The 15,952-nt window shown below is 45.6% G+C and overlaps 1 protein-coding gene across 1 annotated transcript in view; it reads left to right on the top strand.

Annotated features, from left to right (window-relative positions):
- Positions 1-235: 235 nt before the first annotated feature.
- Positions 236-15,952, top strand: part of HS3ST2 (heparan sulfate-glucosamine 3-sulfotransferase 2) — a 108,010-nt gene continuing 92,293 nt past the window's right edge. The window contains exon 1 of the mRNA XM_003261440.3: positions 236-1,212. Within this exon, the coding sequence (XP_003261488.1) occupies positions 713-1,212 (500 nt within the window). The 5' untranslated portion in view covers positions 236-712. The remainder of the gene's footprint in view (positions 1,213-15,952) is intronic.

Here is a 15,952-nt window from a genome sequence, read left to right as displayed (position 1 = left end):
GTCGAGAGGCCAGAGTGGTGGGGGTGTCCAGCCTCCCGGAGGAGTACTATGCCTTGACACCTTCGCTTCACCGCCCCAAAGCTGGCCTGGGGCTCCGTAGGGAGTGGCCTGCGTGGGGAGGGCCCGCGTGCTGTGTTTCTGGGAGGGTAAGACAGTGGGGGCGCAGGGGGCGGGCCAGGTCCCCGGGCGCGGCGCGGGCTCGGGGGACCCGCGCGGCTGACGTCAGGCGACTCCTTAAATAGAGCCGGCAGCGCGCTCCGCTCGGCATTTCCCGAAGAGCCAGATCGCGGCCGACGCCAGCGCCACCGTCCGGTCCACCCGCCAGCCCGCACAGCCGCTCCGCCGCCGAGCGTTTCGTGAGCCGCGCTCCGAGGATCAGGAATGGGGCTTCGGGCGCTGGGCGCGCTCCGAACCCGGCGCACGTAAGAGCCTGGGACGGCCCGAGCCGCCCGGCTGCCCGGAGCCCCATCGCCTAGGACCGGGAGATGCTGGAAATGCAACCGCCTGTTCCTCGAGGAGCCGCTGCCCCCGGGACCCCGGGGCACGGTGCGCACCCTGGTCAGCAGCGCCCGGAGAAGACGGCGCCCCCAACGCCCGACCCGCGCGGCCGTGGCAGCGCCACGCGAGCCCTCTAGGAGACCGCAGGGCCACAGCAGCTCAGCCGCCGGTGCCCCCTCGGAAACCATGACCCCCGGCGCGGGCCCATGGAGCCATGGCCTATAGGGTCCTGGGCCGCGCGGGGCCACCTCAGCCGCGGAGGGCGCGCAGGCTGCTCTTCGCCTTCACGCTCTCGCTCTCCTGCACTTACCTGTGTTACAGCTTCCTGTGCTGCTGCGACGACCTGGGTCGGAGCCGCCTCCTGGGCGCTCCTCGCTGCCTCCGCGGCCCCAGCGCGGGCGGCCAGAAACTTCTCCAGAAGTCCCGCCCCTGTGATCCCTCCGGGCCGACGCCCAGCGAGCCCAGCGCTCCCAGCGCGCCCGCGGCCGCCGTGCCCGCCCCTCGCCTCTCCGGTTCCAGCCTCTCCGGTTCCAACCACTCCGGCTCACCCAAGCTGGGTACCAAGCGGCTGCCCCAAGCCCTCATCGTGGGCGTGAAGAAGGGGGGTACCCGGGCCGTGCTAGAGTTTATCCGAGTGCACCCGGACGTGCGGGCCTTGGGCACGGAACCCCACTTCTTTGACAGGAACTACGGCCGCGGGCTGGATTGGTACAGGTAAGGACCAGGAGCTCCGCTCCGTGCGCCGGGTCTCTGATCGCTTCCATCGGGAGAGCCATCCGTCTCTTGTGTTTTCTCTTTCTTTTAACCCAACTCATTGTATGGGTTCAGGCTGACACGTGGGGCCATGGGGGGCTATAGCAGAATTTTACAGAACTTCCCACTGATAATCTAGACGGGCAGTTTCTGGAACTGAAAAGGGCGTTCCCTGTTGTCACTGGAGTCGTTGGAAAAGGATTATCTCCAGTCAAACCTAAGTGTCAGCTAAAGGGCTAACTCCCTCTGTGACCAGCCCTTAGGGTGCCCAAGGAAGGGACAGGCGAGGACCTGTGCTGCCTGAACACTGCCCCATCCTGACCCTCTGTAGGTCTTTGCTGGTACCCAGCACCTGAAGGACCCTGAGAAAGGGAAGGCAGTTCAGAGACCCCTTGCAGCAAGGCTCTGTTTGGGAAAGGTCCCCAGAGTTCAGGCCAAATGACAGTGCATCCCCAGAGGTCTCCAGTAAGAAAGATGCCTTAGGGAGTCTCAATCTCAAACCCAGGTATTTGCTACTGTACCGGGGCTGAGACCCCCAGTAGCTCTGGCCCTGGTAGGTGGTCTTTGAGTAGTGGAAAGAGCCTTGGATTCGAGTCTTGGGTCTGTCACTTAAGCTTGAGCAAGTTTCTTAAACTCTATCAGCCTCTATTTTCTCATCCATCCCAATGGGCAGGAAAGCAGTCCTTGCCTTGTATACCTTCCAAGGCTTTTCTAAAGTGCCTTAAAGGTGTAAAAAAGGCACTTCACCTTAAGTGATGCCTCTAAACCAGCAGCCAAAATGTGGAATTTGAAGGTGGCCACTGCGGGTGAAGGCTAGCAAGGGTCCTAGGGGCGGCTGGTCATGCATAGACTGTCTATGCTTCCCATGCATTCCAGGGAGGAGAATTATCCCCACTGGGGGTGTCAAGGCACAGACCAAAGCTTCTGTAAGGTGGCAGCGTCCACTCCTCAATGCCCATCTGCCTCCCCAGCCCTGCGTGGTGCTGAAGTATAGGATTGGCCCACATGTGGGTGGTGTAATGTCCGGGCTCCCTGTTAACACATAGGTCACAGAATTCTCACCATTCACCTGACCCTTTGAAGACTTTCTAGAAACATCTGCACGGTAATGACGTTGGGGAGGGGTAACATGGTAGCTGACACAGTAGCTGACGCTAAATCTGTTGTTTTTATCTACAGCTTTAGGCAGTAGAGGTCATATGCATATTGGACAAGGGACAACTTCATTAGAAAGAGGACCCCACTGGTCTTATAATAGAGGGCCCTGGATTTACCAAAAGTAGGGGGACCACAGGCCTGATTTAGCACCTTTGCAAGTTACTCCTGGCTCACAATGGTTGTAGTTGTGAGGACGAGTGGGTCATGCATCATCCTTAGCAGGCAGACACATAGTCTGTCCCCATTGCAGCCAACCAGGGGCTAGCTAGCCTGTGGGTGGCCCCAGCACCATGATGTCTGGTTAATAGGGTAGGGTGGCACAGAGTGGAAGATATGGCTTCATGCCAATGCCAATAGCCCACTGTGCTTTCCAAGCTGTGACTCATGGGCATCCCGTCTAGATGCACGTGGACACTGTCTGAGCCAGACCCCGGGATGTAGGAGGCAAACACATTGAACAGCAGAGCCTGGAGTGGGTCAGCCATGACCACATTCGAATGCAGGCCAGCATTTCCTCGATGGAAAATCTGAAGATCATTATGAAACCTTTTGCCAATGCGAAGTGCCTTTTCAGTGCAAAACAGCAAATTCTGAGCATCTGGCTTTCAGATAGTGTGCCCTCCAATAAATACCTGTGCCCTGCACCCAGACTCTCCTCCCTCCCCTCTCTTCCTTCCACCACTAAACAGCATACCTCAGGCTTCCATCCTGGAGCCCATGTCATTCAGGGATGGCTGCTTTTTATTTTTAACCTTGGCATGTGTGATTCTAAGCAAGCTTAGCTGTGAACCTTAGAGATGGGAGCCATGCCTTTTTTTTGCCTTTTTTTTTTTTTTTTTTTTTTTTTAGCACATTTGGATTCTGCTAAAATTCTCAGCTGAGTCTTGGTAGGTTTTATTTAACATCAAGCATGCTGACAGCTCTGCTTCTCTCTTCTCTCCCCCTCTACCACCTTTCCTCACTTTATATTTCTAAAAGACTATCCTAGAGGTCTGGTCGTAATTGCCCTCTCCCCATTGCTTGACCAGGAAGGCTGGGAGGCTCCAGTGCCAGGAAAGTGCTGTGTGGTTTGTGCTTTTTTCAGTTACAAATCCACACCCCTAGAGTCAAGTGTTTAGCTTGTGGATTGCCATTTCTGTGCAGGGTAATACTACCCCACTTAGATGCTGTTTCCATAACCTCCAGAACATCTTTCTGTATGTAAAGAACATTTATGTACGTTTCTCTTTATTATGGCCAAGTCATACGCACTAACTGCAGAAATCATGGGGATTTCTGGAATCTTTTAAAACCCATGTTCTCACTTTCTTCCTGAATTCCATGAGCTATGTACAGTGGGTGACAGGATGTTCCGCTCTCTGTCCACTGCCTTGTCAGTTCACAGCTTGCCATCATAAAGCCAGGGTCCACTGGGCAGACATGGCCGAAGAACCCTTGCACCCATTGGAGTGGACTGTGCTTTCCAAACGGGGAGGTGCAGAGTTGCAGGCAGTGTGGATCTTAGTATGTTCTGCCCACATCAAAGCCCCTGGTGATAACTTCCTGGTCAGGAGGCTGAAATCCAGATAGTGGAAAAATCAAAAGCTTTACCCTTAACCCAAAGGAGGGGCTTCTTTCTGTGGTAAATGGAGATAAAGCTAAAGGCCGAGTGATATAGCCAGAAAGACACCATCATTTGGAGAGACCAGGAGACAGAGTCTGCACCTTCTTGTCCTTAGCCTGATCCCCCTCTTGGGAACCAGTCCAGTTCAGGCCACCACCAGAGAGCCCAGCCTTCTGCAGTGGGTTCTCTCCAATTTGTTGTCTTTCTGCAATGCCATCTCTGATGCTTACCTCAACTATGTATCTGGCCTGGGTTGTCCCCCACCCACATTTCCTCCCCAGGGTAAGAGCTGCAGGATGGGATCTCCTAGCTGCTTGGACAGGTGGGCAAAGCAACACCAGGCTAATGAGGGAACCAGGACAGGACCCACAGTCAGAAGACCAGAGGTGGTCACCTAGGTGCTGTATGATTTGAAGAAAGGTGATTCTCCCAAGTCTCAGCTTCCTCATCATGGAATGGGACCTGTAGTAACTATCCTAGAAATTGTTGTGAAAAATAAATGCAAAACTGTACATGAAATTGCCCTGGAAAATTCTATGATATGTAAATATAAGGCAGTAATGTTACTACTGTTATTGCTACGAATTACTACAACACTCCTGTTATCACTATTAGTTCTGTTAGTATTAAAAATATTAGTTTCTGATGCTGCTGCTGTTACTAAATCAGGCTGAGGAATTAATCAATTGCTATAAAGATAGTTCCATACTTTCCTCTTTATTCCTTCCTTTCCCTTCCTCCTTCCCTCCCTCCCCTTTCCCTTCTCATTTTCCTTCCTTCCTTCCTTCCTTCCTTCCTTCCTTCCTTCCTTCCTTCCTTCCTCCCTCCCTCCCTCCCTCCTGCTTGCCTGCCTGCCTGCCTGCCTGCCTGCCTGCCTGCCTTCCTTCCTTCCTTCCTTCCTTCCTTCCTTCCTTCCTTCCTCCCTCCCTCCCTCCCTTCCTTCCTCCCTCCTCCTTGCCTGCCTGCCTCTTCCTTCCTTCCTTCCTTCCTTCCCTCCTTCCTCCTTCCTTCCTCCTTCCTTCCTTTCTTCCTTCCTCCCTTCCTTCCTTTCTCCCTTCCTCTCTTCCTTTTCTCTTTCCTTCCCTCCTTCCATGTTAACAGAAAGTCAGTTCACGTATCTGGGTGTCAGTCTGCTCACCTGTGAGATGGCAATGATGCCTGAACTGCTTTGCAACCTTATAAAAATCAAGTAAGACTATCTACATGAAAATGCTTTTCCAAATCTAAGGTTATCTTTAGGATGCCCTCCATTCTAAGAAAGTTTGGATGTGAAATAGACTCCTCAGGGTCATCTTTTATAAACAGATATAAGCTTTGCTGTGTGTAGTAGTTTTTAGAGTCACAGGGAAAGCTGAGATATGTCTGAAGTGTTTTCAATTTTGCCAGTGTTTCAGTATGACAGGGGAATGTGTGTGTGGAGGAAGTGTATCTTTTCTAAATGCATTGAAATGCCAACAAGAGCAAGTTAATACGTGATAATTGACTCTGTGTTCTGGTGTCCAAATTTTGATAGATGAGCCTGTTCTGTAAATTTCAGACTTCACTTCACAACTCTGGTTATTTATTTGTTCAGCATCGATGATGTTCTTGGAATGGTGCAAAGCAAAGAAGACAGAATATTTGCCCCAGAGGCAACAGTCTAAGTAAGAAAGAGAATAAAAAGCACAGAATAAGATCTATCGTATTATCAAGTTAATTTTCTTCAAGAAATCATATTCTAATTGCAAAGCCCAATTCTGGAAATGCAAACCTTAGAAAAAAATAAAATCAAAGGCAGAAGGTAAGGGGCCTCCTGCCATGAAGTAGTTAATGCAGACAGATTTATCATCTTTCAACAAATTGATCAACACATGAAACAGACTGATCTGTGCTCATTGGGTGTGCACATAGATGAATGTATGTGCACACCCACATATGTGCATCTGTATGCACAATTGCAGCACCTATGCAGACTTAGGCCTTTATATGGAAATTTCCTGTCTTGGTCCAGGCGAACATCACACACTATGATTAAATGAAACCACTGAGTCCATAAACCACCCCCATTTGTCTTGCAGCACTCTGTCAGCCTTGCAGCATGCTGTAGATATAATACTTAGTGCCAGCAAATGTACAGTTCTTGTCAGGCACAGTGGAACATTCAGAATGGGCAACGAGAACTGTCATTGCTCAAGGAAGTTTTTTGAAGAGCTGGTTTCCCTTCCCGTTGGAGCTGAGAAGGACTGGCAAGAGTTTGCAATGAAGAACAGGCTTACCCCAAAGCCTTGGTCTATTAATCCATTTTCACACTGCTGATAAAGACTTACCCAACACTGGGTAATTTAAAAAGAAAAAGAGTTTTAATGGACTCACAGTTCCATGTGGCTGAGGAGGCCTCACAATCGTGACAGAAGGAGAAAGGCATGTTTTACATGGCAGCGGCAAAAGAGAAATGAGAGCCAAGCAAAAGGGGAAACTCCATAAAAAACCATCAGATTTTGTGAGACTTATTCACCATCACGAGAACAGTATGCGGGAAACTGCCATGATTCAATTATCTCCCACCTAGTCCCTCCGACAACATATGGGAATTATGGGAGCTACAGTTCAAGATGAGATTTGGGTGGGGACACAGCCAAACCCTATCACTTGTTACAGGAGCATTTTAGGTGGAGAAGATGCCGACAGCCCCAGTACTTTCCAGCTACACACATTGTTAAGCCTGTTTTGGATGTTAACATGTGAAAATACCACTGAGAGATTCTAAGAAGCGTCTTTAACATCTCCAAAAGTAGCATGTATCTTATGATTGATGGTGTCTTAGATTGAAGATACAGGATGTTTCCATACTGATTCCCAAAATGCCCTCTGCCTGGGAGACCTGGCTTCCCCAGCCTAACCTGGACTCTCTGGACCTTCCAAAGAGCCAGTGACTAGACCCTGCTTCATCTCTGTAGCCAGCAGGGCTCTCTTCAGATTGGTCCAGGAGCTGAATTCATTTTATATTTTTGAATGTTACCCATGCCATCTCCCTGAAAGCAACTATCCTGAAATTAGGGAAGGTGTGGGACTGGTACTCATAGGAGATAAGATGCGAGGGTGGGCATGTCCTTCATGGCCTGCTGTACAGAGGCACTTGCCGTACCTTGCACATATCTGGAGACACATCCAAAGGGCCCTAACGGATTTGAAGCAGCGTCAATGCCCAACAGGTGCTATTACCTGCATGCTTTGGTAATGCTTTGGTAACATTCTGTGTATCTGGTGTGCAGGGCTGTAGAATAACTTTGGTTAGACCTCTATGAATCATTCCTGTATGATTGAGTGACAGGGTGGGTGTGGAGGGGGTGGGAGCACACAGCTCCCTATTGATCAGATCCCCTGGAGGACTTGAGGAGAGGTCATCTCTACCTGTGAGGGCTCAGGGCAGGTGATAGGGAGATGGGGCTTTGGGGGATAGTGACTCAGAAATAATAAGTCACACAGATTACCTAAACCTGTGGGACTCACTGTCTCTGCTGGAGCTAACTCCAGTGCAGGTTTATCCATTCATTTGTCAAATGCTTTCCATTGGCCAGGCTTGGTGCCAGGCTGCTGTAGGCCAGTTCAGCTGCCACTTTGTTCTCCTAATGGGCTGCATGGCTGGGCTGAAGCACTGTGAGGTTCACAAGCAGCTTGACGAGGTGGGTAAAAGCCACCCGGGAGGGGAAATGACCTTGTGCTTCTGAGGTAATTGCTGCCTGTCAAGCTACACTGCTGGGCTGTTAGTTCAATGCTATGCTCCCAACGGCTTTCTCAGTGGGATAAGGGGACCGGGTGAAGACAGGGGACAGGGGAGTTATTATTAAGTATGTTTTTCCAGGGCACATGAGACACAGGTTTGGGCTCGGGTGATCTGGAGCCTGAGCATCACATGGATTTCCTGGGCATGGGTCCACTGGGTGTCTTCCTAAGCTTTTCAAATCAGAGGAGCTGACAATGGCTCCACCTCAGTGCCCATGGCCACCAGCCACCATGAACACTCCCCAAGTGAGAAAGCCAGAAGTGTCTGCTCTAGGTGGAAGCTAAAGGACCTCTCACACTGCCTTCCAAATGGTGGCATGGTTATTTGGGAGGGAGAATTTTTTCAGATTTCAGACATTCTTGTGCCACCTTCATGGCATTTGCCAAGGCCCAGCATGACCTCTACTATTATTTTCTTAATTTTTTTTTGAGAATCATGCAGTGGCACAATCAAGGCTCACTGCAGCCTCAACCTCCCAGGCTCAAGTGATCCTCCTACCTCAGCCTCCCAAGTAGCTAGGACTACAGGTGTGCACCAACACATCTGGTTAATTTTTAAAATCCTTTGTTAGAGACAAGGTCTTGTTTTGTTGCCCAGGCTGGTCTTCAATTCCTGGGCTCAAGCAATCCTTCTGCCTCCACCTCCTAGAGTGCTGGGATTACAGGTGTGAGCCATCTCGTCTGACCTTCTTAATTTTTTTGCTTAAGTTAGCCCATTTAAAAATTATAATTTATCACAAAGAACAAGTTTTCCCCTTCAGTTTATATATTTTAGAATAGACAAGATATTCATCTGGGTGCAGCGGCTCACACCTGTAATCCCAGCACTTTGGGAGGCCAAAGTGGGTGGATCACCTGAGGTCAGGAGTTTGAGACCAGCCTGGCCAGCATGGTGAAACCCCATCTCTACTAAAAATACAAAAATTAGCTGGGCGTGGTGGCCTGTGCCTGTAGTTCCAGCTACTTGGGAGGCTGAGGAAGGAAAATTGCTTGAACCTGGGAGGCAGGGGTTGCAGTGAGTCAAGATAGCGCCACTGCATTCCAGCCTGGGCAACAGAGCAAGACTCCATCTCAGGAAAAAAAAAAAAAAAAAAGAAAAGAAAGATATTTGTATTGTGCAATTCAAAAGTGACAAAGGGTATTCAGAGAAAATTAATCCCTTCCTTTCTACCTAGTCTTTCAGCCAAGAAGTTCCTCTTCCCAGAAGCAACCATAGGTACCTGTTTTTGTGTATCTTTCTAAATATATGCTATGGATTTGCAAATCTATCACATACTGTGCAAGTATAGTTAAAATAAATATTGTTTAAAAGCAACTTTATTTTAAAGCCACCCTAAATGGAAAACTGGCAACACTTGCCATAATTAGAAAGCGATCATAAAAATAAGTTAGATTGAAGACAAACACTGCAATTGAATTTTTGCTCTCTAGTGTGGCTGGAATGTTCCAAGCCTGCAGTGTTTTCCCAAGACACATAATTGTCAGATTCACCAAAGTTGAAATGGAGGAAAAAATGTTAAGAGCAGCCAGAGAGAAAGGTCGGGTTACCCACAAAGGGAAGCCCATCAGACTAACAGCGGATCTCTCGGCAGAAACTCTACAAGCCAGAAGAGAGTGGGTGCCAATATTCAACATTCTTAAAGAAAAGAATTTTCAACCTAGAATTTCATATCCAGTCAAACTAAGCTTCATAAGTGAAGGAGAAATAAAATACTTTACAGACAAGCAAATGCTGAGAGATTTTATCACCACCAGGCCTGCCCTAAAAGAACTCCTGAAGGAAGCACTAAACATGGAAAGAAACAACTGGTACCAGCCACTGCAAAATCATGCCAAATTGTAAAGACCATCGAGGCTAGGAAGAAACTGCATCAACTAATGAGCAAAATAACCAGCTAACATCATAATGACAGGATCAAATTCACACATAACAATATTAACTTTAAATGTAAATGGACTAAATGCTCCAATTAAAAGACACAGACTAGCAAATTGGATAAGGAGTCAAGACCCATCAGTGTGCTGTATTCAGGAAACCCATCTCACGTGCAGAGACACACATAGGCTCAAAATAAAAGGATGGAGGAAGATCTACCAAGCAAATGGAAAACAAAAAAAGGCAGGGGTTGCAATCCTAGTCTCTGATAAAACAGACTTTAAACCAACAAAGATCAAAAGAGACAAAGAACGCCATTACATAATGGTAAAGGGATCAATTCAACAAGAAGAGCTAACTATCCTAAATATATATGCACCCAATACAGGAGCACCCAGATTCATAAAGCAAGTCCTGAGTGACCTATAAAGAGACTTAGACTCCCACACAATAATAATGGGAGACTTTAACACCCCACTGTCAACATTAGACAGATCAACGAGACAGAAAGTTAACAAGGATATCCAGGAATTGAACTCAGCTCTGCACCAAGCGGACCTAATAGACATCTACAGAACTCTCCACCCCAAATCAACAGAATATACATTTTTTTCAGCACCACACCACACCTATTCCAAAATTGACCACATAGTTGGAAGTAAAGCTCTCCTCAGCAAATGTAAAAGAACAGAAATTATAACAAACTGTCTCTCAGACCACAGTGCAATCAAACTAGAACTCAGGATTAAGAAACTCACTCAAAACTGCTCAACTACGTGGAAACTGAACAATGTGCTCCTGAATGACTACTGGATACATAACGAAATGAAGGCGGAAATAAAGATGTTCTTTGAAACCAACGAGAACAAAGACACAACATACCAGAATCTCTGGGACACATTCAAAGCAGTGTGTACAGGGAAATTTATAGCACTAAATGCCCACAAGAGAAAGCAGGAAAGATCCAAAATTGACACCCTAACATCACAATTAAAAGAACTAGAAAAGCAAGCGCAAACACATTCAAAATCTAGCAGAAGGCAAGAAATAACTAAAATCAGAGCAAAACTGAAGGAAATAGAGACACAAAAAAACCTTCAAAAAATTAATGAATCCAGGAGCTGGTTTTTTGAAAAGATCAACAAAATTGATAGACCGCTAGCAAGACTAATAAAGAAGAAAAGAGAGAAGAATCAAATAGATGCAATAAAAAATGATAAAGGGGATATCACCACCAATCCCACAGAAATACAAACTACCATCAGAGAATACTGCAAACACCCCTATGCAAATAAACTAGAAAATCTAGAAGAAATGGATAAATTCCTCGACACATACACCCTCCCAAGACTAAACCAGGAAGAAGTTGAATCTCTGAATAGACCAATAACAGGTTCTGAAATTGTGGCAATAATCAATAGCTTACCAACCAAAAAGAGTCCAGGACCAGATGGATTCACAGCCGAATTCTACCAGAGGTACAAGGAGGAACTGGTACCATTCCTTCTGAAACTATTTCAATCAATAGAAAAAGAGGGAATCCTCCCTAACTCATTTTATGAAGCCAGCATCATCCTGATACCAAAGCAGGGCAGAGACACAACCACAAAAGAGAATTTTAGACCAATATCCTTGATGAGCACTGATGCAAAAATCCTCAATAAAATACTGGCAAACCGAATGCAGCAGCGCATCAAAAAGCTTATCCACCATGATCAAGTGGGCTTCATCCCTGGGATGCAAGGCTGGTTCAACATACGCAAATCAATAAATGTAATCCACCATATAAACAGAACCAAAGACAAAAACCACATGATTATCTCAATAGATGCAGAAAAGGCCTTTGACAAAATTCAACAACCCTTAATGCTAAAAACTCTCAATAAATTAGGTATTGATGGGACATATCTCAAAATAATAAGAGCTATCTATGACAAACCCACAGCCAATATCATACTGAATGGGCAAAAACTGGAAGCATTCCCTTTGAAAACTGGCACAAGACAGGGATGCCCTCTCTCACCACTCCTATTCAACATAGTGTTGGAAGTTCTGGCCAGGGCAATTAGGCAGGAGAAGGAAATAAAGGGCATTCTATTAGGAAAAGAGGAAGTCAAATTGTCCCTGTTTGCAGATGACATGATTGTATATCTAGAAAACCCCATCGTCTCAGCCCAAAATCTCCTTAAGCTGATAAGCAACTTCAGCAAAGTCTCAGGATACAGAATCAATGTACAAAAATCACAAGCATTCTTATCCACCAATAACAGACAAACAGAGAGCCAAATCATGAGTGAACTACCATTCACAATTTCTTCAAAGAGAATAAAATACCTAGGAATCCAACTTACAAGGGATGTGAAGGACCTCTTCAAGGAGAACTACAAACCACTGCTCAATGAAATAAAAGAGGATACAAACAAATGGAAGAACGTTCCATGCTCATGGGTTGGAAGAATCAATATTGTGAAAATGGCCATACTGCCCAAGGTAATTTATAGATTCCATGCCATCCCCATCAAGCTACCAATGACTTTCTTCACAGAATTGGAAAAACTACTTTAAAGTTCATATGGAACCAAAAAAGAGCCCGCATCGCCAAGTCAATCCTAACTCAAAAGAACAAAGCTGGAGGCATCACGCTGCCTGACTTCAAACTCTACTACAAGGCTACAGTAACCAAAACAGCATGGTACTGGTACCAAAACAGAGATATAGATCAATGGAACAGAACAGAGCCCTCAGAAATAACGCCACATATCTACAACTATCTGATCTTTGACAAACCTGACAAAAAACAAGAAATGGGGAAAGGATTCCCTATTTAATAAATGGTGCTGGGAAAACTGGCTAGCCATATGTAGAAAGCTGAAACTGGATCCCTTCCTTACACCTTATACAAAAATTAATTCAAGATGGATTAAAGACTTACATGTTAGACCTAAAACCATAAAAACCCTAGAAGAAAACCTAGGCATTACCATTCAGGACATAGGCATGGGCAAGGACTTCATGTCTAAGACACCAAAAGCAATGGCAACAAAAGCCAAAATTGACAAATGGGATCTAATTAAACTAAAGAGCTTCTGCACAGCAAAAGAAACTACCATCAGAGTGAACAGGCAACCTACAAAATGAGAGAAAATTTTCACAACCTACTCATCTGCCAAAGGGCTAATATCCAGAATCTACAATGAACTCAAACAAATTTACAAGAAAAAAACAAACAACCCCATCAAAAAGTGGGCAAAGGACATGAACAGACACTTCTCAAAAGAAGACATTTATGCAGCCAAAAAACACATGAAAAAATGCCCATCATCACTGGCCATCAGAGAAATGCAATTCAAAACCACAATGAGATACCATCTCACACCAGTTAGAATGGCCATCATTCAAAAGTCAGGAAACAACAGGTGCTGGAGAGGATGTGGAGAAATAGGAATACTTTTACACTGTTGGTGGGACTGTAAACTAGTTCAACCATTGTGGAAGTCAGTGTGGCGATTCCTCAGGGATCTAGAACTATAAATACCATTTGACCCAGCCATCCCATTACTGGATATATACCCAAAGGATTATAAATCATCCTGCTATAAAGACACATGCACACGTATGTTTATTGTGGCACTATTCACAATAGCAAAGACTTGGAACCAACCCAAATGTCCAACAATGCTAGACTGGATTAAGAAAATGTGGCACATATACACCATGGAATACTATGCAGCCATAAAAAATGATGAGTTCATGTCCTTTGTAGGGACATGGATGAAACTGGAAACCGTCATTCTCAGCAAACTATCACAAGGGCAAAAAAGCAAACACCGCATGTTCTCACTCATAGGTGGGAATTGAACAATGAGAACACCTGGACACAGGAAGGGGAACATCACACTCTGGGGACTGTTGTGGGTTGGGGGGAGGGCGGGAGGGATAGCATTAGGAGATACACCTAATGCTAAATGACGAGTTAATGAGTGCAGCACACCAACATGGCACATGGATACATATGTAACAAACCTGCACATTATGCAGATATACCCTAAAACTTAAAGTACAATAATAAAAAAATAAAAAAAAAAAAAAAAAAAAAAAAACCATGTTTATAAATAAAATGAGAATAACAAGAAGGGAAATAACTGGGGGGGGGGGGGGGGGGGGGGACACATTAAGATACATAAAAAAAAGTAGGAAATCAAAAATAAAAAAAAAGCAATTAAAAAAAAAAAAAAAAAAAAAAAAAAAAAAAAAAAAAAAAAAAAAAAAGAGGATACTAGGGGACACTACTAAGAGCAGTTAAAGAAATATCAATATCAATGTGAGATGTTTCTCCTTGATGTAATCAGAAGGAATGAAGGTGAAGAAGGAGAGATAATACATCTCACTGTGTGATTTGGTGGTATTTAGTAAGTCTGTGTAGTACCTAAAATTACCAAGATGAGGCACACAACTGACGTTATGGGAAATATTGTTGGAGTTTGTTGAAAACTCAGCTTAAGTAAATCCAATGATGGGGCTGGCTGCAGTGGTAATGCCAGCACTTTTGGAGGCCGAGGCTGGGTAATCTCTTCAGCCCAGGAGTTGGAGACCAGCCTGGGCAACATAGGGAGACCTCTTCTCAAAAACAAACAAACAAACAAACAAACAAAAATTAGCCAGGCATGGTGGCATGCACCTGTAGTCCCAACTACTTGGGAGGCTGACATGGGAGGATCACTTGAGCCCAGGAGTTCGAGGCTGCAATGAGCTATAATTGCACCACTGAACTCCAGCCTGGGTGACAGAGTGAGACTGTTTCTAGCTTTTCAGGTTTCTTTTTTTTTTTTTCTTTTTTTTTTATTATTATACTTTAGGTTTTAGGGTACATGTGCACAATGTGCAGGTTTGTTACATATGTATCCATGTGCCATGTTGTTTTGCTGCACCCATTAACTCGTCATTTAGCATTAGGTATATCTCCTAATGCTGTCCCTCCCCCCACAACCCACAACAGTCCCCGGAGTGTGATGTTCCCCTTCCTGTGTCCATGTGTTCTCATTGTTCAATTCCCACCTATGAGTGAGAACATGTGGTGTTTGGTTTTTTGTCCCTGCAATAGTTTACTGAGAATGATGTTTTCCAGCTTCGTCCATGTCCCTAGAAAGGACATGAACTCATCATTTTTTATGGCTGCATAGTATTCCATGGTGTATATGTGCCACATTTTCTTAATCCAGTCTAGCGTTGTTGGACATTTGGGTTGGTTCCAAGTCTTTGCTATTGTGAATAGTGCCGCAATAAACATACGTGTCATGCTGCTTTTCAGGTTTCTTTAATGTGTTAGTGATTGGGAGAGATGAGCCAAAAGAAAACTCAAAACAAATATGAGCACTAAGAGGAGAGTTTGACCTGCAATATTTGCAAGGGAGTGTAGCCTTCCCAAGAACCAGGTTCCCTGAATAAAGGGTGTGGTGGGCATTTAAAAGACAATGTCAACTCACAGGGTTACAATGGATTTCTTCATTATTCTTACTGGTGGAAAGTCAGCAGTATTCTCCACAATTATCACATCTACATAGATTGTTACGTATCTGTAGGCGTCAGTGTCACAAAAGTCAGAGATAAAGTTGTTTTCACTAGGGAATCAGCAATTTATGAGACAGTGGCACAAGGCTCTTCTTTATTTTAATTTCGAGGCTCACGTGAGACAGGATGTCCCTTTTGTAAAATCTCAGGATGCAAAACACCTTTTCTTCCATTCTGGAAAACATGACGTGAGGCTTAAAAACATGACATGGGCCGGGCGCGGTGGCTCACGCCTGTAATCCCAGCACTTTGGGAGGCCGAGGCAGGTGGATCACGAGGTCAGGAGATTGAGACCATCCTGGCTAACATGGTGAAACCCTGTCTCTACTAAGAATACAAAAAATTAGCCGGGCGTGGTGGCAGGCACCTGTAGTCCCAGCTACTCAGGAGGCTGAGGCAAGAGAATGGCGTGAACCCGGGAGGCAGAGCTTGCAGTGAGCCGAGATAGTGCCACTGCACTCCAGCCTGGGCGACAGAGCGAGACTCCACCAAAAAACAAACAAACAAACAAACCATGAAACTTACACACAAGGCAGGGTAGAATGTCAATTTTGCTTTCTCAGGCCGTTTAATTTCACCGGATCAAGAGCGGAAGACAATGCAACTTCTTTGTGTGCTTTTAACTGTGTAAAAGAAAACCCTGGAAAAATGGTCCCTGGAAATTCCCTTATATTGTTAACAGAGGCAATGCAGAGGGTGTCTATGATGACAGGGCTTCCCAAGCTTGCCTTTAA

The sequence above is a fragment of the Nomascus leucogenys genome, chromosome 2 (assembly GCF_006542625.1).
Source record: "Nomascus leucogenys isolate Asia chromosome 2, Asia_NLE_v1, whole genome shotgun sequence".
Taxonomy (NCBI): domain Eukaryota; kingdom Metazoa; phylum Chordata; class Mammalia; order Primates; family Hylobatidae; genus Nomascus; species Nomascus leucogenys.
The sequence above is the reverse complement of the archived record's forward strand: the minus strand, read 5'-3'. Positions and strand labels throughout refer to the sequence as shown.